Below are 27,907 nucleotides of genomic sequence, written 5' to 3'. Positions count from 1 at the left end.
GCTAAAGAGTGTCAGGGCACAATTCAAGCCCAGTCCGTGGAGCTCCAGAGCCAGGGCACTTAGTCCCCATGTCCCACAGCCTGCTCGCCATTGTCCCCTCTCCTCCCCTCTCCTGGGGTGGCATAGACACTGGTGCCGCCTCATCAGAGAGGTATGCTTGGCTCAGCCGTGTACAGACAGAGCAGATGCACACCCAGACACCTACCGCGCCAGGCTGTCTTTCTGTCCTTGCATAATCCTCTACCTGCCTCTGTCTGTCAGTGCTCCTGGGTCTCTTGAGTTTTTGGCTGCAAATCCCCATGTGTTATCATTAACCGATGTTTGCCTCGGAACAGCTTGTGTTGGTTTGCACCACGATGAGAGCCTGCCCTGCGTCCGTCCGCCATGCGTCTGCCCACGTGGCCTCAGTGCCAGCTGGCCACTCGGGCCAAGGGGGTGATAGGTGGTGCCTCCCTCGCTCCCTGTCCTTTCCCTCTTGGTTGTAGGAATGTGGCTGTCCTGGCATCTGTGTTGTGTCATGGCTGCCGAATACCCACAGCACATCTGCTCACAGCATCCCAGACCCTCCCCAGCCAGGCCCCTCTACACCACCAGCCTCCCTTTATTCTCTCTACAGAAAACCACTCCACTAGCAATAGGAAGACAAGGGCCGTCCTTGACCAAGTAGGCGGGTGGCTTGTGACACAGGAGGAAAGCTCTGAATGCCCCCGCTGTGCCCCCATCCCCTCCCATGGCGTGTTGGCCCCAGGAGGAGCGCAGGCTGGGAGGGGTGGCCGTGGGCAGGGCGGGCAGCAGGCGGCACCATCTGCAGCCATCCTTTGTGCTGGCAGCCGAGCGATCCCTCCATCACTGTGATCCGCCGGGCCTCGTGCTTGGCGTGCAAATGAGTTTCCAGATGCCCGGTGCCCCCCCGCACAAGAAGCGGTAACTAGGGGCCTGGGAGAAGAATGGAGCAATCTGGAAATTCATTTCTGTTTGTTCCAGCCTCGCTGAATAGGCTGCTTCTCCCTCCAGCTGCGGCAGATGTGTGCTGGGCACCCGCTTCAGGGGCGTTTTGCCACGGTTTCTGGGTAGACACACGCCGGGGGGTGGTGCCGCTCCTCTCTGGCACCCTCCTCCCTGTGCAGGTGGTGGTATGGTGAGGCCCACAGAGAGGGGCAGGACACAGCTTTTAAGACGCAGCTCGCCCACTGGCACCCCCTCCTGGAGGGAGAAACAGGTGCCCTGTTGGGAAGGGCACAGGCTGTATCTCAGCCTTGCATGCCTCTTTGGTTGAGCATTTTTGCACACCTGGTGACCCCGGCGGGACCCTTCACCACCCCACCCCATTCTCACAAAAAGCCCTTCTTTTGTCCTTTGGTCCCCAGCAGACCCCTGGGAACATGGGCACCTCCTTCCCAGCCAGCTCTCAGCAGGACTCGATGGACGGGGTCTCCTGCTAGTCCTAAAATCTGCCTCCTAGCCCCTGCCCACCAAGTGAGGGGCAGGAAAGAACCTGCTGCTTCTAAAGATGCTGGGCCCCACTCACTCTGCACTCCTGACAGAGATTGCCTGGGCCATGGGCACGGGCAGAGCCTGGCAGGGTCTCAGAAGGTCCCCAGCCCTGCCTCTCGGGGCCTTGGGCTGATGGGGCAGCCTATCCAGGATCTGAGCGGTTTGAAGTGGCAGCCCTGTGCTGCCACCCCGGGGCCTTGTGTGTCTGTGCGTCTTCCCCCAGTGCCTGCTGAACGAGGTAAGGGGTGTGATTCAGATGAGGCCCGAAGCGTTTCTCGTTTCTCGTTGAATCAGAGGGGCTAGAGACCGTGGCCTCTTGGTTTTGGCCTTTTGAAGAGTTCCGTCTCCTCCCCCACATTCTGGTTCAGCCTTGGGCTTCACCACCAGGATGTGCAGCAGGGGCACCATCTGTGTGTCTGCCGCTCTCTGACCGTGGTTACTGTGAACGAGTGACTTCACCTGCCTGAGCAGTGAAGCAGTCCGCTCATCTGTAGATGGGGATAAGAGCTGATATCCTGCATCACGTGGGGTGGATTCGAGAAAAGGACACAGGAGCATGTTGTACAGCGTCCAGATGGGAGACCCTGGAAACAAGCAAGTGGGCTCTGCATCCAGCCAAGTGGCTGAGCAGTCCTGGTTCAAAAGGCTCCTGGTTGCCTGACCAGGTCGACGCCTTCCAGAACTATCAGATCAGTCTGGCTGATTACTCGTGGCAGGAGTGAGGCATTGGCTGGGCTGTGATCAACCCTTTTTGCTTCCACAGTCTCCGCAGTTTCCCCTCCTGCCCCTGACCACAGCCCTGGAGGAAAGGCAGGGCAAGGGTCATTACTCCTCTTTCCCTGCCAGCAAACTGAGGCCAAGAGAGGGTCTGTGAGCTCCTAAGGGTCACACAGCGAGGTGGTGACAACCCAGCCTTCCTGACTCCTGACTTCTTCCCCAAACCTCAGCTCCCGTATGCACTTTGGAAGGACTGGCCAGAAACACTGACCTTGAGGGTGCTTTTGGCCTCTGGTGGCCGCACCGGCACAGTTCAGGATGAAAGAAAGTCTCCCAGCACCCAGTTCATTACGGTTGCTTTTCTCCTGGTTTCCAAGGCCTCCTTAAGCCTGGATGTGGAGGGTTCTCCTGTGCTCCTGCCTTTGGTGCCCCTGGCAGACTCTAGCTCAGCCCCTGCCCCACCCCTGGGCCACTCTCTGCCCTGGAAATCCTTTGTCCTTTCAAGCATCTGTGCCCAGCAGTGCAGGGACCAGTCGCAGATCTGACCGGAAGGTGGGTGCACGCGTGCTCAGCGAGCAGGGCACTTTTGGGGGAGGAGTGTCAGGGAGGATCCTGCAGGCACTCCTGGGAACGTCAACAGGTTCCAGGAAGGATCTGGATTTTGTTTAAACCTTGTGATTTGGGGTCCCACCCATGGGGAGGAAGCCATGTTGAGCCCATTGTCCAGAGTCCAAGGTGGGTGGGCTTCACTGAGATGTCCGGGGGCGGCCAGCAGTTCCTGACATGGGCCCAGGGCACAGGTCTGTGCTTGGCCCCTCTCCCCCTCTCCGGTCTCCCCTTGGCACCGCCTCTGCTGTCTGCTCTGTTGTCTTGACTCTCTCCTCTTTGCCGTTGCGATCAGCCCTCCTCTGATCTACTCCTCCAGTAACAGCAGCTTTTCAGTCCTCCTTCCTTTAGGTGTGTTAGCCCCACTATACAGGTGAGAACACTGAGGCCTCCTGAGGAGGCTTAGTGACTCTCCTGGTGTCACACCAAGGTGGAGGTGAAGCCAGCGTCAGGAGCACCCAGTCTGGGTGGGTGAGGTGGGCTGGGCACAGAGTGAGGTGGCCGAGAAGCCTGCTGACCATCCCATCCTTCCTTGCAGCCCTGCTGTCCTCCTGGTGCGAGGAGCTCGGCCGCCTGCTGCTGCTCCGACATCAGAAGAGCCGCCAGAGCGACCCCCCTGGGAAACTCCCCATGCAGCCTCCCCTCAACTCCATGAGCTCCATGAAACCCACTCTGTCGCACAGGTGAGTGGGCATGCGCCACCAGGGGTGGGTCCGGGGCCCACTTGGGTGGATGCTGGACAGCCCCCCTTCAGGCCCCCAGGTCTCCTTGGAAATGCCCCTCAGGTGGGAGAACTGGGGTGGGTGCCCCTGAACAGCCGGGAGGATAGTACGTTTTCTAAAATGCAATTGTCGTGTTTTAAATCCTCGTGGGTGAGCGCTGTTTCTCCCCCATCAAAACAGAGGCTGAAAGCTCTGGGCTTACCCAGCCTGACTGCTTTGTCCCTTTGGTGGAGGGCTGTCTCTTCTTCAGGTTCTAGACTTTTGGCAGAAAGTTAGCCTTCCTGAACCCGGAGCCTTCCTTCTTTCCTAAGCAGGGTCTTAGGCAGGGCTGGAAGGGGCTCAGGAAGGTCACCGGGCTGGTGGTCACAGCCCAGGCCATCCAGATAGGAGCCGAGTGTGGCTGGCCATCAGCACTGGGCAGGGCCACCAGAAACCCAGCATCACAGGTGGGACTGGGCTTGCCAGAGGCCGGCAGGCACTAAGGAACTGTCCAGTCTGCCCTTCACCAGCCTCAGAAGGAGCACGTGGTCAGGACCAGCAAGTGCCCCAGTTCATCATCTCCACGTCCCTCGCCGAGCTGGGGATGTTCTCTCCGAGCGCTCTGCGGGCTGACCCTGGAACAATGGGGTCTGTCATGCTGTCTGCTCTCCCTGTGCCCAGAGCGCTCTGTAGGACACCTGGGTCCCACCATCGAGGCGCTGCCGGGAAGTCTGGTACTGGCCACGCTTTGTAAATCGAATTAGAGGCAGTTGATTCTTGGAGCCAGAAGGGAACTTAGAGTTCTTCGGTCCAGCAGCTGCCCGAGCAGGATGGTCCCCAACATGTGGCTGGTTCCCCGCCTTGGTCAGACCCTTCTCAGGGTCACTGCCTCGTTACGCCCTCGGTCAGGACTCTGACGGCTCTGATGCTTAGAATAGCCCCCTTCTGTGGGTGTTTCTGAGGATGGGGTACTGTTGGCATTTGGGCCAGAGTAGTTTTTTATGGTGCAGGGGTTTGTAGGGCATGTCATGTCTTGGTCCCTGCCCACTCGATTCTCCTAGTGACCCCCAGGCGTTGCTAAAGGACTCTCACACACTTGGGGGGTGGAGGTATCACCTGTGATTAAGAACCACTGCTCTAGAGAGGCAAAACCCTCTTCCGTCCACCTTCCCTCTCTTGCCCCCCGCTTGGCTAAAAAGCCACAGGTCTTCTCCAGCTGAACTGCTGCCCAGCCGCTGAGTACAGGCTGTGGCTGAGTGCAACCCAAGCTACACACTTTGCATTTACCCTTGTTACCTTTTAGCTCCTTAACTCTCCATCCTGCCAGAGTCATCCTGCCTCTCATCCTCCCACGTCTCATGTCCTTCTCAGCCATCCCTCCTGCAGGTCATTTCAGTAAAGCTGCCTCTGATGACGTGCCAGCCCCTCTGGGGACCTGCCACAGACCCGCTTGGCCGTGACCGCACCCAGCCCTTGGCCAGGTCTCTGCTGAGTTGAGCTGGAAGCATGAGACTGCCTGGTCCTAGGGTTAAACAGATGAAGGGTGTCTCTGCTCCAGGAGCTGACTCTCACTGGTTGGGGAAATAAGACTCAGTGAGGCAAAATTGGGAGCTGGCAGATGGAGGCAGGGTTAGGGTGAGTGACAGACAGGTTGGCTTTGGGGTTCTCTAGGAGGAAGATGGCCAGGGTGAGACAGTCAAGAGGCCCAGAGGATATGGGCCTTGACCTTGAAGGACTTGGGCTGGAAGCTGGGCAGATGGCATCCTATGAGTTCGAACTGGCTTTCCCAAGAAATGCTATGGGCTAAAGAGCCACTGGCTGGTACCCAGTGCCCTGCCACCCCCCCCACCCCCCGCTTCAGCCTCCTGTACGTGCCCATGGAGTGCTAGAGAGGGCAAAGCAGGTGGCCTCTCAGAGAAGGGAGAGCTGTGCGCATTGGAAGACGCGCTAAGTGTTGATGGGTAACAACACAGCAAGGTGACAGGCATTCTGGACCGTATCCTACACCCCAAGGGCAGAACTGGAAGGGAAATGCCCAGAGCAGGACAGTGACTTGCCTAAGAACACACAGCCCGGAAGGGGCAGGGCGCTGACCCACACACAGCGCTCTGCCCTTCACCCTCCCACTAGCCATTCAAGACCAGTGACGTGGTATCTGGTCATTAACCCGACCCTAATCCACACCTCGCCCTATTTCCCGATTTATAGTGGGACAGTTGAGACCAGAAGGAAGTATCATCTGTTGAACAAGGCCCAACCCATGTCCATTCAGACCAGGGCTATTCCGAGGGCACATTGTGGCCTGTGATTAGAGATCGGCTGCTCTCTACCTGTAACTTCATGCATTTCCCCAAGGTGGGGAGTCCCTCATTTCCAGAGAAACTGCAACGGGGTGCATCACCTTCTAAGTCCCTCATGTAATTTCCCAAACAAGAAGGAAAGAAGGTGGAAGAGAAAGTCAAATACTGTCACAGCTAGGAAAGTCTTCTGCCCGCCCTCCTCCACAGCTGTATTGAATGACTTGGAGGAAGGAAGCTTCTCTTCCCCTTTCATTAAGGAGACCTCAGGCGGGGGGTGAGCTTAGGGACCCTGCGTGTTCAGGATTTGGTGCTCGGAGGTGTGCGGCTATTCCAAGACTCAGGGGTCCTTGTCTGAAGGTTCTGAGGACAAGCCAACAGGAGAGGGTGAGGGAGCCCGGATGCCTGAAGCCCCAGGCCGGTGGGCTGGGAGGCTGTGACTGTTGCATTTCTGTAGTTCAGGCGTCACGGTCACATCCATTACAGGCCATGGAGGTCGGCCCCACAGCATCAGTCTGTGAGTTGGGGCCTGTGCCCATGACCCCTGGAGCCAGCTTCTGAGCGTGCCAGCGGTTAGGAAGAATCCCAGGTACCCACACGTTTGGCTCGCGCTCTATGGTCTGCGGAGCAGCCTGTGGGCTCGTCCCCGTCTGGTCCTGACCACTGAGCCGTCGGTGTGCCATCCTCCCACTTTATAGAGGTGCGCAGAGCACCGCACAGGAGAAGGGAGGCCGGGAGAGGCCAGCCCAGGGCAGGAAGGGGCCTCGGGCCTGCGGCCAGGCAGCAGGATCCCGTCATAGTCCCTGCAGTGACCCAGACTTGTGGCCAACAAATATTTCTGCCTTCTCCCAGATTTTTAGTGAGTGGCTGAAAAAGCCATTTGTGATTAGCACATTGTCCATGTGCAAATCAGTGCTACAACAGTAATGGAAAGCCTAATAAATCTTGTTTATACTCTTAATTTGATTACAGTCAAAGTCTACTAGAGCTGGGGAAGCCTCCAAGACCAAGGGGTGCCACCCTTCCCCTCCAGGTGAGGGACTTGCAACCCCCAGAGGAGAGGTTCCTGGGAGGGGCCTTGGGGCTCGCCTCGGATTCTGGGCACGGCCATGTGCTCCCCTCCAATCCTGAGCAGGGCCCTGTGCTCCACTCTGTATAGCAGGCAGGGTACAGGCCCTGGAGCCAAGCTGCCTGGCATCGAGTTTCAGCTCTGCCATCTTCTCGCTGGGTCACTATGGGCAGCTCTGTATCCTCTCTCTACCTCCGTTTCCTCATGTGTAGCCATGGAATAACAGCAGCACAGGACTTACAACACGCTTGTTGCCAGGCCTGGACATAGGGAGCCTCGTGGACGAGTCATTATTCTCTGAACCCTCAACCTGGGGCCATCAGACTCAGATGTGCTCATTCACGGTCAACCGACAAAGAAGGAATCAAGCAAAACTGACTGCCGGTCCTCTTCTTTCCTTGGTCCCATCACACCACTTTCACTGCTTTTCATTTTTAGCTCTTTTTTGTACAGCCACACCGAAAGCTCAGTTTGTAATAGACCCCTCTTCTTGCCCCCGGGAAGAAAAAAAAAAAGCAATGAAAGGGAGACTGAAGGATCTATAAATCCATCAGTTCCAGATTGCCAAGATGCAAGGATCTTTTCCTTTCCTCCTTCCTCTTGAAAAAATTTAAAACCCTCTAATACGCAGTTAGCTGCACCAGTTCCTCTCTGAGTTTCACCGCAGGGAGGGAAGGAAGCGGTCCCCACTGATTGTGATGATGGAGAGCGCTGCTAATGGTCCCCCTAAATTAAAGATGGTGGGAGCGTCAGCTCCTCACTGGCTTGGTGTGTCATTAGTGGTAACACTACAGCCTTGCGCAGAGACGGGACAAATAGAGCTGGATGAGGGAAATTAATTAAGGTCTGACGATACCCTTAATAGGAATTTGTTATTTCTCCCAAATAAAGTGGCTGTGAGAAGTGCAAGGGAAGAAATAACGCAGCCCTTCCTCCCGCTTCCCTCCATGAATGTCTGTGTAGACACTTTCACAGGAGGTGCCCGGGAACCAGGAATCATCACTCTCTCTTTACTCATTTTCTCATATTTAGCAAACATCGGTCAGTGCCCATGGGGCTGGCAAACAGACATGTAAACTGTCTGCTGTAACTGCAGTGTGAAGAGTTCTTTGTAAAATATATGAAAAGAAGTGCTGAGGGAACAGAGTAAAATGCCCTTGGTGGTCTGCTTAGGAGAGTCACAAAAGGGAGCATCCAGGCTGGGCTCTGAAGTATAGGTAGGAGTTTATGAGAGAAAGGAAGGCAGAGGAACACTAAGGAAAGCCTCAGAGGCTTGGAACATATGTTCAACAGGCAGGAATGATCTTGGAACATATGTTCAACAGGCAGGAATGGTAATAACACCCCCTCCCATTGATAGCCTATTTGCAAAACTTCTAAGCACCATCACTGTATCATCAAGCAAATATGGGTACCTACACCCCAACTGAGCTGGAGAAATGGAGAGAAAAGTATAGGTACAGTTGAGCAGAGACTGTCTGCCAGGCACTGTGCAAAATTTTACCTGTATTTGTATGTTTCATCCTAAGAATATTAGTATTAGTCCCAGTTTACAGATAAGAAAGTTGAGGCTGACTTAGGTAACACGGCTCAGGTCATAGAAATCATCAGTGGCCTACCAGAGCCAAGGTTTGACCCCAAAGAATCTAAGTTCAGAGCCCAGATAGTTAATCACTGTGCTTTGAGGCCTCCCTCTGCCATTTGAATATTAGCTTAAAAAATGTTTAGTCAGGGTCCTTGCATATTTGCCAATATACTCAGTCCAGGCCAAAGCTAGTGATTTGATGTATAAAGTGTTTTTTCCTGGGACACTATTTGGGTTTTGTCTGCAGCCAGTCTTTGAAGCATAACTTATGTCTCCTGTGTGCCTTCACTGGCTGACTTCCCCAAGAACTTTTAGGAAGTTATGCCCTTCTTGGAGTTCTCATGGACTTCTAGATGGCCTTTGTAATGGATGCTTCCTTGCATTATCGCCATCTTTGTACAGGGAAGCGCCACCTTACTGGACCCTAAGCTCCCTGGGACAGTGGCCAGGCCCACTGTCAACCTTACCCTTGACTACCTCTGGGAGCCTGGGAGCCTCAGATCCTAAGACATGTGTCTGTTGAGCCCACTTCAAGGGATTAAATGAATTCTTGTTTGCAAGTCACTTCACACAGTTCCTTACATGTAGAAGCCACTCAATGAATCATAACAATGGTTAACAGCAGCCAGTAGTTCCAGGGTACCCGGGTGTATTAGGCCTTGCCTTACCCATGTGAGCTCACCTAATCCTCATGACCGCCCTCTGAGTGAGGGGCTCTTCTCATCCCTGGGTGTGGCGATAGTGAGAGCGAGTAGCCACTTCATTAGCTTTCCTCTGTCCCCCTCCCTGGAGGGCAGGACCTCTCGCTTCCTGGGTGCCGGTGCCCATGTGGTCACAAGCACACTGTAGGTGGTCAGCAGTCAGGCTTAATGAATGAATGCATTCATTCATTCTAAGGCATCCCTCTGAGGTCAAGCACAGAGAGGTGGTGTTTCTTTCTGGCACTTTTATTAAAAGCTTCCTGAGCCCTGCAGGTGTGTGAAGACATCATGCCAGGCACAGGTAGCCGGAGAACATGGGGCTCCTGGGGCAGAAAGAAAAAGGCAGGAGGGCTTTCGCTCAGGCTCCCACTTGGGCCCCAGAAATGTGAGGAGAAAGTGGAGCTCAGGCCAGTAGATGGGGCGAGGGCTTCCTGGAAGAGGTAGCCTTTGGAAGAGGAGCCTGGAAAGGATGAGTGGCATCTTTCAGGGTGAGGACAAAGCATCCCAGGCCGAGAAGAGGCACAGAGGTAGGGAAGCAGCTGCCCCTGTGTTGGGAGTTGCTTGGCAGGTAGAACACTGCTGAGAATTCTAGTGGCTTCTGGCACTGGTGCCTCTGTAGGTGGAACAGGATTCTTGGGGCAGGTTTGGCTGGACAGGACTGTGGCTGGGGGTGGCTTGTGGCATGAGACCAGACCATGCTGGATTGCAGGTGTGCAGAGCTGGGCAGGGCTACTAAGAGTGGGTTCTCAGATCCCAGGGGTGCTGGCCTCCCTCTGAACCAGGTATGGACAGGTGGAGGGAAGTGGTTCCCAGTGGGCAGCACTGAAATGCCAGGGACCTCTGACCTGGCCTGAGCATGTCTGCTGGGGAAATAGTACTTGCAGAGGAGGGACACAGCCTCCGGCCACCCCTAAGCCCCTAGGCCTCCTCTTCAGCACCCTGAGCCCCTCCCACCCTGGTAGGGCCCAAGAACCTGGCTGGTCCTTGATCCTCGGGCACTGGGAGCCAGGCAGCCCCGCCCGACAGCAGTGTCTGTGTCTGGGCAGAGACGTCGGCAGGGCTGACTGCCACCGTGGGCCCATGGGGGCGAGTGCCTTTTCCGTGCCAGCAGGAGCCGTCTCCCCAGGAGATGAGTCACAGCCCTGTCGGTGCGGCTGCCACTTCTGCTTTTGCAGCAGGTGCGAGTGGGGGCGAGCAGGTCCCCGAGACCACCCTACACGCATGTGCCCGTCTCCCCCCGCACGCGTGGAGAGCATCGTGCCAGCGGGGCCTGTGTGCGCGCGCGCACACGTACGTGTACCCCGCGCACGCCGGGTGTGCACCTGGGCTCTGGGGTGAACCGTCCAGCCAGACAGCGGAATGCCCAGTTTGGGAACCTTGGTTAAGTTTGCTTCTCACTGAGCTTGGGGCGGAGGGGACAAAACAGGAAGGAGCCGGTTTCCGCCCACAAGGCCCACCCACGAGCTGCAGGGCAGTTGGGAGCTTGCTCGAGGGCCTGTATCCCAGGGAGCCGGGACCTCCCCGCCTGAGGAGGTGAGGCAGCATCTGTAGGTCCCCGCCAGGCTCCGAGGGGCTCCCGGGGGGGCTCTACTTCCTGAGCCTGCCAGGTGTGTACCTCGGCCGGAACCAGACCTCAGCCTGGAGGGTTGGTGGGAGCTTATGGGGCAGGAGTTCTGGGGAGAGAGGACAGACTCGGGCCTAAGCTCTGCTCGGTTGCTGGGGTCCTGTGTTGAGTCCAGGCACACCCTAAGGTGAGGGCCCCGAAGGAGGGCGGGTGTCCAGGGTCTCCTCTTTGTTGTTTAAAACCATAGCCTGCAGGGCCTCCCTGTGAGACTGTCGTGCCATCCCTGGGACCAGGTGGTGCCCCCGGGTCCCCAGTGACCTCCTGGGAGAGCGGGGCTTCTTCCAGCCCAGCTGCGCTGAGGAGCAGGCCCTGCTTGTTTTCCTGTGCTTCTCTGCCCCATCCGGGCTCTCTGGGCTCCCAGGCCCCCGCGCAGTGCCCCCAGATGCAGAGAGTGTGAGTTGTCGGTCACCTTTGGCCTGTGCACCTGGACCTCACCCCCTTTCCACTGACCCACATCACATCCGGCCTGCAGAGGCAGGGGGCGGTCAGGCTGGTTCCCTGAGGACAGCTGCTCTCCCTGCAGTTCTAGGCCTGCTGTTTCCCCACAGAAATCATGAGTAATGCTAAAGCCTGTGTCACTTTCCAGTTAAGAAAGCCTTTTTGTCTGCAGTCTCCTCTTTGAGCCGCGTCAGACTTAGGCCACAGAGGCCCATGTCCAGGCTAGCCGGCCTGAGATCCACAGTAATGCGCACATTTACCCCGAGACCCAGGGCACACGTGTGCTCGTGCATAACATCAAGAAGTCAGTTCGAGGGATGATATTCCTCCTTACTATGTGCTCACACTTGATTACATTCTGTTTTATTCCCTCTTTTTTCCCCCTCATGGTTCAGTGTCACAGCACACTCTTGTGTCATGACCTGCAGTTTGAAGACACAGAGTAGAGCGGGGGTGGGAGTGTCTTGTTCTTATGCCCATTTAACAGATGAGGAGACTGAGTGCGCACAGGCTCGGAAACTTGCGCCAGGGCCCTGAGCCAGTGAGGGGCAGGTGCAGGACTTGTACCCACAGTACCAAAAAAAAGGCTAGAGTGAGAGGAAAAGGGATTGGGGCTGGGGGGGGTCCTCTTCTCCCAGGAGGTCAGGATAGCCGCTCTGGTGAGGTGACTTCTGAGCAGAGACAGGAAGGAAACCAGGGGCTGGCCTAGCAGAGAGGGTGTCCAGGCAGGGGGGCAGCAAGCAAGCATGGGCAGTCAGTGACACGGTCCTCCCTCCAGTCTGACCCAACTTGACCGAGGGCCCCGCCTGGCAAGGAGCAGGGCACAAGGCTCAGACCCCCGGCGCCCCTCTGCCCACCTGTCATGCAGTCCTGCGCCTCCTTCCTGGAAGTCTGACCTCTGGGCTGGCTCCCCACACCTCCATTCCCAGTTGCCCCGACCTCTAGGGCCTGGGCTGGCTGCTCGGCTGGGGTATGAGTCAGCTTTTGCCTTCTGCTGACTTCCTGTGATGAAGGCACAAGTCAGACAGAGGCACGAGGTGCTTTCCTACCAAGCCACCCTCCTCCAGAAGCCCCTTCTCCCACCTGCCCCCACTCCCCGGCTACCCAGCAGTGCTGCCTTGCAGGCCTCACCCCCGTCGGGATGCTGTGGGCAGAGGTGGTAGCACAGATGTGAGTGCTCTGCTTTTCTGCTCTTTCTGGGGCCGTGTCTGGGTTTTTCTCTCGGTAAGAGGTGCTGGAGAGTCAGAGCAGGACCGGCTCCAGGGGAGAGGAAGCCCCAGCCCAGCACTCCTTGGGGTCTGGCACCCCTGGCGTGTTCTTTATACTGTGACCTCGCTGGCTCCTTCTCGAGCCTGTGCCCCTGCTCCTCTCCCTGGGGTCTGCTGAACCTCACTCTCCATCTGTACCATGGCAACTAATAGAAAGCCATCTCTGAGCACTTATGGTATGCAGGGCTGGGCGTTGGGCCTTCTGATCTTTGGGGGCTCCTCGGGAGATGTCATCAAACAAGGTGGGTACTGCTGGGACTACAGAGGAGACTGGGGGAACAGCTGGGGCCAGGGGCTCCCAGAGAGGTGGGAACCAATATGGGAAGCAGGGTAGGCTGGGATTAGCAATGGGGTAAACCATTCTGCTGTGTGAGTTTGGACTCTGTGTGTAAACACTGGAAGCCATTGAAGGAAGGTCTTTGATTGTGCCGAGTGTCTTAGGTGTTTGAAGGAGATTGGCTTGGCAGGGAGGTGCGTGAGAGATCGGGGTGGGAGCAGGGGAGGAAGCACAGCAGGTAGGCCACTACCTGTCATCCAGGAAGAAAACCTGACATAAGGACCTTGCAAAGACCAGATCAGCCGGGCAGGGCGGCCACCTCACTCTGAGGGGTCAGGAGGAAGGGGAAGAGCTGAGACTTAGACTGGAGCCCTTCGGACCTTTTCTGAGAAAGGACGGGGTAGCTTTGAGGGGAAGCTGGTGCGAAGGAACCAAAGCTGTTTCTGGAGAGCCACTTAGAGCAGAGCATGGTCGAAGGCAGAGCTTAGATTGAGCCTGCAGGTCTCTCTTCCTCCGTAGCATGGCCTGTGGACTTGGGCTAAGGTGAGACAGACAGCCATGGGGGTGGCACGTCCACAGTGATGGGGGGAGAGGTCGCTGTCATACGATCGGTCACCTTACAAGGTGCACCTGTTCTGCATTGGACACCATGCCAGGCCTAGGGGATCCAGAACGGACTGAGAATGGGGGTTACCTGGGCTTGGCTGGGAGCCGCAGAGCATGGTGGGGTTAGTAGATGGGGCATGCCTCCGTCTGCGCCTGTGTCTGCAGCCCCTGAGGATCCCCACCCTGTCTCCCTCTGCAGTGATGGGTCGTTCCCCTATGACTCTGTCCCTTGGCAGCAGAACACCAACCAGCCTCCCGGCTCCCTCTCCGTGGTCACCACGGTTTGGGGAGTGACCAACACATCCCAGAGCCAGGTAAGAGCCTGTCCTCCCCCCAGCAACAGCCCCTCCCAGGCGGGGTCATCCCTCGAACCCTGAGGCGCTCGGGTCACCATGCCGTGCTAGCCCTGCTCACTCTCCCAAGCTCTCCCCGGCTGGAAAGACCAGCTTTCAGGGCACACCCAGCTGTGGACACACCTCTACCCAGGATGGGTCCACACCTGCCCCAGGAGGATGGCCCCTGGCCCCTGTGCACTGCCCCAACCCTAGGGCCTTCCTGAGGGAATGTTTTTCACCTGACACACAACAAGGGGTTCTTTCCTGACCTGCATTTACTTTGGTTGGATAAACAGGAGAACTTCCTGGGTATTATTGGCCTCAGGGCTCCAACACTTGGGGTCTCTGACCCTGGATGGCCTGGGTTAGATTTCAAAAGATTGAGCCTAAAACTTGTGACAAACTCCACTCCACATCCCTAGTCAACCCTGCCTCCCGCTCTTGTTCCTTCCTCTTTCCTCCGCTCCTTCCTCTCCCTGCTACTGGGCCTCTGCCATGGCTACATGAAAGGCTCAGGGCCGCTTGCCGCCCTGGAGGGAGCCAGTGCGCTTACCTGTGGTCTCGGGCCACAGGGAGCCCCTCGGCCAGGACCCTGCCGCCCTCTAGAGCTGGTAGGTTGGGCTTCTCTTTGCCCTCACAGAGCAGCAGCCCAGGGCCTCTGTGTGGCTTGACCCTTGGGCATCCAGATGGCTTTGCAGGGCAGGAGGGCTGAGAGAAGTCCAGAGATTTCCCACCTGCCACCTGGTGCTGGACCAGCCTCACCTCCTTCCATCACAGGCTGCAGTGCTCATCTCCACTGCCTGCTTCCGGGTTGGGTTACCCCCCCTTCTAGTCATGTATATACTATGGCAACCGTCCGTGCCCAGATGAAATTAAAAAGCCCCCCCGCCCTTTTTCTCCTCCTTTCCTCAGTCGTCCTTCCTCTGTTTTGCCTCTGTCTCCACCCCGACCCCTGCCATTTTTCCTTTTCCCTCTCCATGCCACCTGGGGTACCCACTTGGGTGACAGCCCCTCTCTCTGCCCACAGGTCCTCGGGAACCCTATGGCCAATGCCAACAACCCCATGAATCCAGGCGGCAACCCCATGGCGTCGGGCATGACTACCAGCAACCCCGGCCTCAACTCCCCACAGTTTGCTGGGCAGCAGCAGCAATTCTCAGCCAAGGCCGGCCCCGCTCAGCCCTACATCCCGCAGAGCATGTACGGCCGGCCCAACTACCCTGGCAGCGGGGGCTTCGGGGCCAGGTGAGCAGGGAGCAGCCTTCGCAAGGGGCACATCAGCCCTGCCTTTCCCCTCCAGGCAGGCTTAGGAGTCGAGTGTGAATCCCAGCACGTGCTTCCTGACCTGGGAAGCATGGGGAGCCTGGCGCTCCCCTTGTCCTCAGGTATCCCATGTGCCTGCGGGGCACAGTCATCCCCCATCCTGGGGGCTGGCCGGCAGGCCAGATGCTGCACAGCCGGGGTGCATTCTGAGAGCCGTCAAGCCCGTGGGGTTGAAGGGCTGCAGTTGCATTTCTCAAATGACCCTTCTCTGTGTCATGTCTTTATACGTTGGGAGACGCTGAGAGCTGGGCGGCAGGAGGGTCAGCTCTGCTCTGCTGGTGTGGAGGAAGAAGTGCAGGGCTGGGGTCCCTCGGTCCAAGGCAGGAGGAGGGCAAGGAGGGGCGTGGGGCGGGGCAGAGGCACCCCATTCCTCCTCTCGCCGCCCGCCCTGCTCTGCCCAAGGCTGCCCTGTGGCCTCACCCCTGCCAGGCACCCCGGGGCCAACCGCAGCCCTGCCATGTGTCAGCGCAGTAGGGCCTCGTGGTGAAACCCAGCTGCATCCCCACCCTGCCATCCCCTGCCGGAGGCCGTGGGCCGGTTGCTCAGGTTCTCTGAGGCTAGGTGTCGTCCAGAAGGTGTGCTGACGGGTGTGGCCCAGGGCGCCATGACCTAGTGCCTAGGAGCGATCACCGACTAGCACCGGGTGGGGCTCCAGGAACACAGCAGCTTGGCGGCTTGGTGGTTGCCAAGTGGCACGAGGGGCTGACAACCCGCAGGAGGCCCTTGTCCCAGCCGGACTCTTAGTCTAGACCTCCCCGCTCTGTGAGCTATGGACACAAGGGCCTGGAACGGCCTGACCGCTCCCTCCCCGCCCAAGGTGGGCGTGTCATGGGTTCATCTTGAGATTCAGGGCAGCATCTAACTCTCCCTTCTTCTCTCCCTCACAGTTACCCTGGGGGTCCTAATGCCCCTGCTGGCATGGGCATCCCTCCGCACACCAGGCCGCCCGCTGACTTCACTCAGCCGGCAGCCGCTGCCGCAGCAGCTGCAGTAGCAGCAGCAGCGGCCACGGCCACGGCCACAGCTACGGCCACTGTGGCAGCCTTGCAAGAAACACAGAATAAGGATATAAACCAGTATGGACCGGTAAGGGCCACACTAGTCCTGGGCCACTCAGCCAGGCAGACAGCCCTGGGGATCAGAGCTGGGGTGTTGGTGTCTGTGTGCCGAGGGGAGCTGATAGCGTCAGGGTGCACTTAGGTTTTCTTAGAAGCACAAGGAGGGGCGTGTGTTAGGGTGTGGGCGTATCAGTGTGGTTGAGAGTGGTGGGGGTGTGTTTGGGAGCTTGTGTTTGTTCTGTGTGTGTTGGTGGCTCGTGTGTGTCTGTGTATGGGGAAAGATGTTCCATATTGCAATCTGGGCCTCTACTCACCAAAGAACAGGCTATGTCTAAAGTAGCCTTGTCACCAGTCTGTCCCCCCCGGTGGCCTCTGAAGACCAGTGCTCTCCTAGTCATCCCATTTGTGTATCCTGCCCAGGTCCCAGCTCTGCTCCCCTGACCTTCAGAAGGATGGGGTGGGGTGTGAGGAGAGGGGGAGCCCCCCTGCAGAAATGCAGGACAGGCGTGGAGGTGGGAAGTCCAGGATGGGGACAGCAGGGCAGGTGGGCACAGGTGGGAGCCGAGGCCGCCTCGGACTGCGGATGGAGGGTGTGTGTCCATTGGCTGAGGAACAAGGGTGGGGCTGGGGCTTCCAGGAAAGGGGCCCTTGCCTCCATCCTTATCCACCTCCATTCTCCCATTCCCCCCGCCACCCCTGCACCCTCTTTCCCGTTCCTTGCCTGCCTCCCTGGAAACGCTGCCTGTGCATTGGAGTGACTGCACCCCACCCCGTAACACCCCTCGGGCTGCACCTTTCCTGTGCGGCCTGCAGAGAGCAGCAGTGAGCCCACGAGGCCGGTGGTCCTTTGGGACCTGGTCACCAGCTGCAGCCACACAGGAAAGTGCCCAACCTCCAACCCCGAACCCCCCACTTCCCCCACCCTTCCTTCCTTCCCTGCACTTTCAATGCATGTGGCATTTTATTCTTTTTTTTTTTTTTTTTTTTTTTTTTCTTCTTCTCCCGTTGAAGGTCTGTTCCTCTTTCCAGATGGGTCCCACCCAGGCGTATAACAGCCAATTCATGAACCAGCCCGGGCCTCGGGGGCCTGCCTCCATGGGGGGCAGCATGAACCCCGCAAGCATGGCGGCTGGCATGACGCCCTCGGGGATGACCGGCCCTCCCATGGGCATGAACCAACCCCGGCCACCCGGCATCAGCCCCTTTGGCACACATGGGCAGCGGATGCCCCAGCAGACCTACCCGGGCCCCCGGCCCCAGTCCCTTCCCATTCAGAGCATAAAGAGGCCATACCCGGGAGAGGTGAGTGTGACAGCTGGCAGCCGGTGGGCAGGGTGGGAGGTGGGGACGACACAGGTGCTGTGGGTAGTTCCTTGAAAAGGGCATGGATTGACCTTCGGGAAACCTGGACCAGAAGGCAGAATCTTAGGAGTCAGGTGCTCCTGAGTTTAAGGTCAGCTCTGGCATTTCCCATACAGAAGATCTTGAGCAAGTCACGTCACCTCCTGGAGTCTCCGTTTTTTCTTTTGTAAAAGGCAGTGATGATCCAACCCACCTCCTGGGGCTGCCTGGGAGTCTTGAGTGAGGGGATGTACGTGAAGCGCCTGGCCCTGGGCCGGCATGGGCGGGCACTTAGCAAGCAGTAGCCGCCGTTAGGACTCTCTTCTGTCTTGGCATAGACACTAGCTGGGCGACTTTGGGTAAGGAACTAAACCTCCTTGGGTCCCCATTCCTCGCACCCACATGAGGGCACCTCACACCCAAGAGCGAGAGATGAGACAAAACCCTGTAAAGATCTAAAGGCCGTGCACGTCGGAAAAGTGACTGGAAGGCAGACAGCATGTTTCCTGGGGCTCTGTCGGGAGGAAGGCTGCCCGTTGGGGTGCCCAGCCACCTCAGCCGCGAGATCAGTGAAGATCGAAGGAAGCAAACCCACACCTCCTGTCCTCCAGGGACCAAGACTTCAGCAGGAAAGATAAGGTCTAAGCTGGAACTCACAAGGGAATGACGCACCTCGGGGTGTGTGGAACTCAGCGTGAGGTCAGGAGAAGGACTTCCTGGAGGGGGTGTCACAGGGCCTTCAGCGAGCACCCAGAAAACGGGTTGGCAGCAAGTGGCCTGTGTGGGTACCTGGGTAAGGATTCAGTTCACCTGCGGAAGACACAGAGACGCCGGGATCGTGGCGCCTGCACACGCTCCTCGAGAGGCCCACCTGGATTCCTCACCTGGACAGAGCCCTTCCCGAGCATCACCCAGGGCTCTGCTGGCACACCTCTTCTCAGCTTGGCTCCACCCCATCTCAGAGCTGCGCTTGGGCTTCCAGTGCGTTTAGAGCCCAAAGACCCTGAGTTCCCTGAAGGTCTATGTGCTTCCCCTCAGCATCCACCCTTACTTGGGCTGGAAGGTGGCTTGGCCACTGATGGGGATGTCCTGGGTCCAAGAGGGGAGATGTCAGGGACGTCCTCAAACACCCAGGAGCCGGGGTCAGGCCCAGACCCCCTCCAGGTGGGCAGCAGCTCAGGGAGAAGCTGGAGAAGGATGGCAGCTCCCAAGGCCCTGGCTGTCCTTGGGGGTCGGGGGGCCTGACCCGTGGGCCTCACTCCCATGCACAAGCCCCCACATGAGTTCTGGGCCCTCTCAGCCCCCTCTGTGCTCAGACTCCCGGCATTCCCTCTGGCTGGGCTGGGAATGCATCGGTCGGCCCAACCTCAGCTGCTGGCACCCAAAGAGGCGATCACAGAAAAGGCAGCAGAATTTCCGGTCATTAGCCTGACGTCAGCCCTGTGCCTGTACCGGTGTTAGCTCCCCAGCTCTTACCTGTCACAGCAGGGCACACCAAAGGCTCTCAGTTATCTTTACTAAATCATCCTCAGTAGACTGCTGGTACTACCCAGCTACAAAATGCCCAACACTGGGCTGTGACACAGGTGGCCACAGCCTGCAGGTCCTGACCCCGTCTGGGAAGACTGGCCTCACCTCTCAGTACACACTCATAGAACCTCTGAGTTGTCGGAACCTGGGGGCGGGGGCGGGGGTCAGGTCACCTGGTCCCGCAGAGGGACTAGTGGACAGGCCCGGGCTCCCCTTCCTGTCCTGCAGTGATGTGATGGGAACCCCACCATCACACAGAGCAGCTGCCATATCGCAACAGCGCGAGCTCTGCAGAGTTCTTCAGCGCTGACGCAAACTTTGCCCTCTTCTGCCGTTTACTCCCTGCCCTTCTTTCATGTGTTGAGCAAGTATTAATTGCAGGCCTGTTCTTTGCCATACACTGAGACACAGCTGTCTCCTGGACCTCTGAGCCTAGAGGGCAAAAGAGACAGTTAATAGACAAGAAGTTTCACAGATGGGGAAGAAGCACTGACTCTGCAGGATGTAATGGCCTGGGGTGCCCTGCGAGTCACCTGATTTTACAGACAGGGAAGCAACTGGAGGGTGGGAGTGGCTCTCCCAGGACAGCAATCCTGCCCCTCTCTGGAGCTGTTGCTTCCCCCAAGAGGGGCTGCCTTGTCCCTTCACCAGCCTGGTTCTCCTGACCTCTGCACCAGTAGCCCAAAACTAAACATCAGTTTGTTCTGCTCAGTGTGGGGTACGGGGACAGTGCCTCCCAGATTCAGCCTCAGAATGCAAGGGCTGGGGATCACCTTTCTGGAAGTGCATCCTGTTGTCTGTCACATACCAAGCACTAGGGGAGACCCAAAGGGGGCTTCAGAATCAAGCACCCTCATGATGGCAAGAGCAGGGGGGCTCTGGAAGTACCCCCAAGCTCAAGGGGCATGGAGTTTTGAGAAAGACAGCTTCATGGGGAGGTGGCCCTCGAGCCAGACAGGCTGATGTAATGTCCCTGGGTGTCAGGGCAAGAAGGGCCCCTGGCATCATCTGGTTCAGCTGCTCTCCTTTTCAGGTGTGGCGGGCATTTTCTGGGTGGGTGGAAAACAGCAGGGACAGAGGAGAGGAGGTGGGGCGTCCTGGCATCTGGTGGGCAGCTTGGCTTCGAGACACTGATGACCTTTCCCCGCTCCTTTCTCTGCCACCATAGCCCAACTACGGAAACCAGCAATACGGACCAAACAGCCAGTTCCCCACCCAGCCAGGCCAGTACCCCACGCCCAATCCCCCACGGCCGCTCACCTCTCCCAGCTACCCCGGGCAGCGGATGCCCAGCCAGCCGAGCACCGGGCAGTACCCGCCCCCCACGGTCAACATGGGGCAGTATTACAAGGTGAGTCCCGCCACCCCACGGGCCCCTTCCCTCCTTACCACCTCACCTCCCCACCACTGCCTGTGTCATCCTGACCCTGGCTGTCACCAGGGGGCAGGCGGAGATTTCTGGATGTGATCTCATGTGCTCAGAGCTGTGCGTGCAGTGGCCAGAGTGACAGACTGGCTTTTCTTGGTTCCTGTTCTTGTGGGGCTCAGATGATGGTTTGCCTTCTCCTTTTACTATTTATAGCACGTACGAGATAATAACAATGAAGGAAATATATTTTTTGAAGTAAAAGCACCCACCCCGATATATTTACGTTTGATCATAGACTTTGTCCCCACGCATGTGGACATCAACCGTGTTGTATAGTTGTTGTTACGGTTGTAATTTTGAATCTGTTTCTTTCACTTGAACACAGCGTGTCACTTACTGCTACACTCCCCGTGGTTGTCACTTTTAATGGCTGCCTGACGTTCTCCTGGGAACCACACCACATTTTATTCTTTCTGTTGGACGTTTGGGTTTTTTCTGAGTTTTCACTTTTGAAATAGTACTATAATGAATGTTTTCAGGCACGTAGCTCTTTCCTTCTTTGGGATTATTATAAAGTACATTCTCAGGAGTGAGGAAGACTCTGGAAATATTTTACACTTATTTGCCAATGAATCACGCCAACTTACATGACTACCCACCCCTTGGCTTACATGGGCTTACTATTTTTAGCCCGACTGCAGCACACTAGGTGTTGCTATTTTTATAAACTTGCTCAATTAGTAGCTATGGGCAGAGAGAGGCAGAACACTGACCGTGGCAGTGGTGTGCTCTGGCCCCACCGCACTCCCCACCCCAGCACTGGGCGGGCCTCTTCAGCATCCCCTGTCCTCCTGGAAGGTTTTCATTTCAGGAGGGAGAGCAGGGTAGCTTTTCTGCCTTCCGTTCACGGCATTGTTTATCTTGCTTTACCAGCCAGAGCAGTTTAATGGACAAAATAACACCTTCTCTGGAAGCAGCTACAGCAGCTACAGCCAAGGGAACGTCAACAGGGTATGTTTCAGTTTCCATCTCGGAAATTATAACCCACGTGCACTATGTTAGAGGGGGCCTCACCGTTCCTGCCCCAGCCTTTCTGGACATTAGTAGGGTCGTCCGCTCCAGGGCCCAGAGATGCTTGGAGAATCTGCATCTCAGATGGGTGGGCCAGGGATGAGTGTGGACCTGGCCAGTCCTGGGAAGAAAACAAGGTGGGGACTAAGAGAGGAAGGGAAGGGGCTCCTGGAGATGCTTCATGCCTGACTCCATCTGGGGACCCCAGTGGGGTGGGGTGGTGATGAAGGACATGGCCTGGAGTCATGATGTGGGCAGCGGGAGACCTGGGATTGTTCCTAGCATTCTTCTTCTCCCAAGATTATATTAGACGAATTCCCCGTCACCCTGAGCCTGTGTCCTCATTGGTCAAATGGGCTGGGGACCTTACAATCCCCCTGGTGCCGTGACCCAAGTGAAGGGCGGGGAGAACCTTTCCAGGCCCACCTGTCTTCCCATAGGGGCAGAGGCCTGACTGTGGCCAGAGTGGAGGGAGGGGTTTTCCTGGGGGGCTCTCCTCCCTCAGGGGAGCAAAGGCCATAGCCCTAGGACCCTAGAGTGGGTGGGGCATGTGTCCACAGCCATGGTCCCTCCTTATGCCTGTGAGCCCATAACCTATATGTGGTTTCTCTTTCCCTCCAGCCTCCCAGGCCGGTTCCTGTGGCAAATTACCCCCACTCACCTGTTCCAGGGAACCCCACGCCCCCCATGACCCCCGGGAGCAGCATCCCCCCATACCTGTCCCCCAGTCAAGACGTTAAACCACCCTTCCCACCTGACATCAAGCCAAATATGAGCGCTCTGCCGCCACCCCCAGGTGAGCGCCCTACTCTCTCCTTCCCTCCTCCCTCCCTCATCAAGCCAGCTCCACCTGCCCCCACCTCCCCCCCCCACCGCAACCCCGCTCACAGTGTGCCAGGAGTCGGGGGCTTGGAAGTCTGCCTGCCTGCCTCTGGGGGCTGGGCGTGGGAAAGAGCAGAGGGTGTGAGAGCAGGCCTCCTTACCACCTGCCTGAGCGGCTGGAGGCTGGGACGGAAAGCAACTCTCAGCTGTGGCAAAGGGCTGGGCGGAGAAGCCAGCCGGGGCTTCCAGAGCAGGGAGCAGGTGGAGACAGGAGGGGATGCAGAGCGGGGGGATGAGTGGGAAGTGGGAGGCAGGGATGGTCAGGATGCGGTCGGAGGGACCGGAAGAAGCCAGGGGCTGCCTGGTGTGCCCTTGAGCACACAGCCCAGCTGCCGTGGCCCTGTTCGCACACGCACCCAGAGCATGCAGCCAAGGGTGCGTGTCGTGTGCCGCCGGGGCAAGGGCCGTGCTGCTCACCTGCTCCTCCCCCGCGCAGCCAACCACAATGACGAGCTGCGGCTCACGTTCCCCGTGCGGGATGGTGTGGTGCTGGAGCCCTTCCGCCTGGAGCACAACCTGGCCGTCAGCAACCACGTCTTTCACCTGAGGCCCACGGTCCACCAGACGCTGATGTGGAGGTGAGCGTCAGGGCACAGCACAGCCCGAGCCGGGTGGATGGAGGTGGCCCCGGTGCTGACATTCCTGGGCCCTGGCGTCGCCTGAGACACGTGGTAACGGCATCTGCTTGACACCGTCACCTGTTGAGCATTGCTGACTGGGCCCTGCTGTGTGCAAGGCCCTGAGGGTGTCAAAGCGAACCTGCAGGTGCCGGGAGACAGACAAATCTGCCTTGGCTTAGTGGCCTGAGGGCAGAGAGCTGCTGTCACTCACCCCAGTCCTGATGAGACAGTGGTCAAGAACAAATTCCCAGAGGAAAAGGTGGCTAGCGCAGGCTGAGAAGGAGGATGTTCCAGCAGGGCCCCCGCGTTGGCCCTGAACGTGGCTCATGTGGTCAGAGCCAGGAATATAGAGAGAGGAGCAGGAACAGGGCCGGGTCCTTCCCGCAGCTGGCCACCGGGCGGGGCTGCTGCTCAAACAGTGGGCGCTGGAGTGAGGGGTCTGGAGGCCCCCTGCTGGGCCAGGTTCTGTGTTCTGAGCGTCCTACACCTGATCTCTCTTTTTTTTTTTTTTAATTTATTTATTTATTTATTTTTGGCTGTGTTGGGTCTTCGTTTCTGTGCGAGGGCTTTCTCTAGTTGCGGCAAGCGGGGGCCACTCTTCATCATGGTGCGCGGGCCTCTCACTCTCGCGGCCTCTCTTGTTGCGGAGCACAGGCTCCAGACGCGCAGACTCAGTAGCTGTGGCTCACGGGCCCAGCTGCTCCGTGGCATGTGGGATCTTCCCAGACCAGGGCTCGAACCCGTGTCCCCTGCATTGGCAGGCAGATTCTCAACCACTGCGCCACCAGGGAAGCCCCCACCTGATCTCTTTTGATCTTATGAGTGGGCACTGCTTGCCCCGTTGACAGTGAGGAAACTGAGGCCAGAGAAGTGATTAGCTCGGATGAGTCCTCGCAGCTAGCACGGGGCAGAGCTGGGACTCGGGCCCGGGTCTCTCAGACACCAGAACGCATTGGTGTCTCCACCCTCGGTTCCTCCTCCTCGGGCAGGACTCACACTGCCTCGCTGTGTCAGTGACCAAAGGCCTCAGCTGCCCAGTGAGCACCCTGAGGGCACGAGATGTGTCTGAGCTGGGCACGTGCACACACAACTGTGCGCGCACAGCTGGCCCGTTGCCTTGAGCAGGCTGAGCCGGCTACAGAGCAGGCCAGAGGCAGCTGGGGTGGGCAGGAGGGCACGGGAGTGCACTCAGGCAAAAGGGTAGAGAGACCCCCCCATGCAGGGGCCCTGCTCACCCACTGCTCCTTAGCCGTGAGTACCGTCGCCTGCGAGACCTTCTGTGGCTCGGCCACTGGCTCTGCTCAGTTTTCATGCATCTGTGGTCTCCTTCGGTGCCGTGTCCTTGGGGCCCACCGCAGGGGTAGGGGGGCGGGAACGGAACCAGGCAGCCCCTGGCCTGGGGTGCTTCTCCCACAGGAGCTCAGGGCATAATCAGCCTTCAGCTGGCCTCATTGAGTTAGCGTCTGTCCGTCTGTCTGTGTCCTGGGGGAACAGGAGGTGCACTTCCATGCAGGGGACTGAGGCAGATTGTGGCCAGAGCTGTGGGGCTGTGGTTGAACAGTAAATGGGAGTCATGGGGGGAATTTGGGTTGTTGGGATGGGTTTTGATGGGAGGCCTGGGCAGGGGGAACGTCCAGGGTGAGAGAGGAGAGCTCGAGGTGGCTGGGGGAGCCTTCGTGGCTGAGGACGGGGTGCTGAGTGACTCAGTGGGGGGCTCTGGTGAGGGAGGGGTCATGGAGGCCACGGGCAGCCCCCTCGCAGAGCCGCCCTGAGCCTCGCCCCGCCCCCAGGTCTGACCTGGAGCTGCAGTTCAAGTGCTACCACCACGAGGACCGGCAGATGAACACCAACTGGCCAGCCTCGGTGCAGGTCAGCGTGAACGCCACGCCCCTCACCATCGAGCGCGGCGACAACAAGACATCCCACAAGCCCCTGCACCTCAAGCACGTGTGCCAGCCGGGCCGCAACACCATCCAGATCACCGTCACCGCCTGCTGCTGCGTGAGTGTGCGGGTGGGCCCGAGATCCTCAGCCTCCTCTGGGCCTCAGCTGCGTCATGGGTCTCCATCCCCCCTCCCCAGGAGTGATCTTTCAGGAGTACCCCAGAAATGTGCCGCAGTCCCCGCCAGGGCCGTGGGGTGAAATTCAGGCCGCCGTGCTCTGGTCCGAGGCCTGGCCTTTTCTCCTACCGCAGCCTCCATCTGGTCTACACACTCACCTCCCTTTGGTCCTGTAGATCCTCCTCCCGGACACCATCCACCGTGCCCACCACCTTCTTCCACTGAGGAAGTTCTGTGTGTTCCTCAAAGCTAGGCTCCTTTCGTGCCTCATTTGCAAGAAATTTTTATATTCTAATCATTTCTTCCCCTGAGAACCAACTCCACCAAGTCTGGAGTTAACTCCTTCCCTTTGTCACCCAACCATGCTGTCTCAGAACTGTGTATGTGTGTCCCCTGACCTGTGACTCACTGATCTGGGACCACGTCTGAGCCACACTCCTGTCCCCCAAGATTAGGGCCTGGCACTCAGGGCTTGCCCAGGGATTTGCAGAGTACCTGCCCTGCTCTGCTGGCCTCCCTGGAGGAGAAGGAAGAGCTCTGATCCTGCCCTTATGAGGGTCGGGGTGCCACGACCAGCCGGGGATAAGAGTCACAGGACTGGGGATGCTGTCAGAGTGAGGAGCCTGCGGGGGCTTGTTGGGGGGGGGGGTGCAGTCCTGGAAGGCTTCCTGGAGGAGTGAAGACAGGACAACATCCTCTGGCAGGAAGGGTGGAGGAGGCATGATGGGGAATAGCGGGGCGAGGGGCAGGAGGGCCAAGGCTAGGAGGTGAGTTTGGCCCGGATCTTGATACCCTGTGTCCCATAACCACATCCCAGGGGTATATCAGCATCAGAGTCAGCCTTGTTGGCATAGACAGCAGCAGCTGTCCCCGGGTAGTGACCCCGGTCTGGGTCCCCAGCTCGCAGGTCCCAGGACACATCCTGGGCCTCAAGGGCTCTCTTCCAGGTCCCAGGGGACCCTCTACTAACGGGGCATCACCACGGACGTGGGGCCCTTTCCTGCGCTTAGCCTCTGGGGTGAAGGGGGCGGCCTAGGCCTGTGGAGACCCAGGTGGCAGATGTGGGGGCCACGTGGCAGGGACCGAGCCTCTGCTCTTTCTCGGCAGTCCCACCTCTTCGTGCTGCAGCTGGTCCACCGGCCTTCCGTGCGCTCCGTGCTGCAAGGCCTCCTCAAGAAGCGGCTCCTGCCCGCAGAGCACTGTATCACGAAAAGTGAGTGGGGGCTCGGGGGCTGGAACCAAACCCCAGTCCCACCACGTTCATTGTCCTCTGGGCCTGGCACCACCGGGCCCTGAGTATTCCCTGGCACTAGCGCCTCCCCATCCAATGCCCCTCCTCTGGGGCTGTGGGGATGATCAGATGAGCACACAGTACCGTGAGTGCAGCATGTGGGGCAGATTAAAACAAGACGCCGTGGTGCAGGTAGGCCAGGCAGGCTTCCTGGAGGAGGTGATCACCTGGAAGGATGGGAGGAACTGGAAGAGGGGGTTCTTCATCAGGAGAGAAGCACAGGGGTGGATTCCATCTCAACAGCCCAGGCCTAACTCGAGAGGTGGGGGACTTGGCTCTGACTCCCAGGTGCAGACACTTGGGGGCCGGGGCGGGGGAGGGGGGTGCACCATGCAGGGAAGTACATCACTGCTCGCCCCTTCAAATGTGCTTCTTCTCGTCCTGAGCCCTAGAATCCGGCCAGGCCATTTCCACATTTGGAGAATTAAGTGCAAAAGTGCCTGTGGGGCTCTCCCACTGACCCAGAAAGTCAGTGAAGTGCCAGACTGGGTTTCTGCAGGTTTTGCAGAAAGTCCTGCCTTCCTAGTGAAGACGGCATGAACTGCAGAGACTGGGGGACTGATGTAGCCACCTCCAGGGGCACTTCACACATGTCGCATGTAGAGTGTCATTCCAGAGTGCTGGGAGGCCCAGGGCCTCCGGCGTGCTGAACTCCCTTCTGCCCAGGCGGGGGTGCCCTGCACCTGTTCATGAGACCTCCCTGTGTTGGGGGGCGTGGAGAATCAGAGTGTGTATCAGCCACTTGAAGGAGTGGGGGGTGTGCAGGACAGCCCTGCCCTCCTTATCCACCCGTGCCTCCGCCCCACAGTCAAGCGGAATTTCAGCAGCGTGGCTGCCTCATCAGGCAACACGACCCTCAATGGGGAAGATGGCGTGGAGCAGACAGCCATCAAGGTGTCTCTGAAGTGCCCCATCACATTCCGGCGCATCCAGCTGCCTGCTCGAGGCCACGATTGCAAGCACGTCCAGGTGAGCAGTCCCAGGGAGAGCGTCCTGGAGTCTGGCTGGGATGGCGAGGAGTAGGCGGGGGGCGTGGGCAGCAGGGCCTGTCTAACCCCGGAAGGATGCCGTGGCCATCAGGAGCTGGTTTCACTCACTCACTCCTGCCATCATTTATTCTCTGAGCATCTTCTCTGTGTGCTCAGAGCTAGGTTCCCGGGGGGAACCAGTCCCAGCCCTGGCAGATGTGAGATGCCAGCTGGAAATCCTGCACATACGGCCACTACGGCTGTTAGGGAACCTGAAAGCAGGGACGCTTCTGCCTGGTTCACTGCTGTGTCCCGAGGCCCTGCCCTGAGCAGGCACTCAGGAAGTGGCTGTGGGATGAGTGACTGTCACAGTTTGGGTGGCTAAATGCGGGCAGCCCAGGTGGGTGGGATTCACTGGGTGGGGGCTACCATGGGGGCAGGCCAGCCGTACCCTCAGCCCCACCCTCTCACAACTGGCCCCGAGGGCTTCATAGTGGGTCGGGAGCCTCCCAGCCCCCCTAACCCCCATCCTCGGGAAAACGGGGGCAGCAGAGGTCTGGTCGCTTTATTTGTGTGGCGCACACTGATGAACTGGACGGGGTGTGTCCTCCATGCCTGGGCCGGGCCAGGGAGAGGTGCTGTCATGGGGCAGGATCGGTGAGAGGCGGCTGCAGAG

At 58.3% G+C, this 27,907-nt stretch overlaps 1 protein-coding gene across 7 annotated transcripts in view; it reads left to right on the top strand.

Annotated features, from left to right (window-relative positions):
• The window catches only part of ZMIZ1 (zinc finger MIZ-type containing 1), a 233,638-nt gene that overhangs the window by 193,854 nt on the left and 11,877 nt on the right, over positions 1 to 27,907 (top strand). For 6 of the 7 annotated variants that reach the window (XM_082425694.1, XM_082425695.1, XM_082425692.1 and 3 more), the window contains 12 exons: positions 3,356 to 3,500; positions 13,583 to 13,697; positions 14,746 to 14,963; positions 15,929 to 16,127; positions 17,111 to 17,401; positions 20,139 to 20,321; positions 21,273 to 21,350; positions 22,032 to 22,206; positions 22,729 to 22,870; positions 24,703 to 24,913; positions 26,080 to 26,185; positions 27,072 to 27,232. In XM_082425694.1, coding sequence (XP_082281820.1) covers positions 3,356 to 3,500; positions 13,583 to 13,697; positions 14,746 to 14,963; positions 15,929 to 16,127; positions 17,111 to 17,401; positions 20,139 to 20,321; positions 21,273 to 21,350; positions 22,032 to 22,206; positions 22,729 to 22,870; positions 24,703 to 24,913; positions 26,080 to 26,185; positions 27,072 to 27,232 — 2,024 coding nt within the window. The remainder of the gene's footprint in view (positions 1 to 3,355; positions 3,501 to 13,582; positions 13,698 to 14,745; positions 14,964 to 15,928; positions 16,128 to 17,110; positions 17,402 to 20,138; positions 20,322 to 21,272; positions 21,351 to 22,031; positions 22,207 to 22,728; positions 22,871 to 24,702; positions 24,914 to 26,079; positions 26,186 to 27,071; positions 27,233 to 27,907) is intronic. The other variant, XM_082425693.1, reaches the window with a different exon arrangement.

This window comes from Balaenoptera physalus (assembly GCF_965194825.1).
Source record: "Balaenoptera physalus genome assembly, chromosome: 14".
NCBI lineage: Eukaryota > Metazoa > Chordata > Mammalia > Artiodactyla > Balaenopteridae > Balaenoptera > Balaenoptera physalus.
The sequence above is the reverse complement of the archived record's forward strand: the minus strand, read 5'-3'. Positions and strand labels throughout refer to the sequence as shown.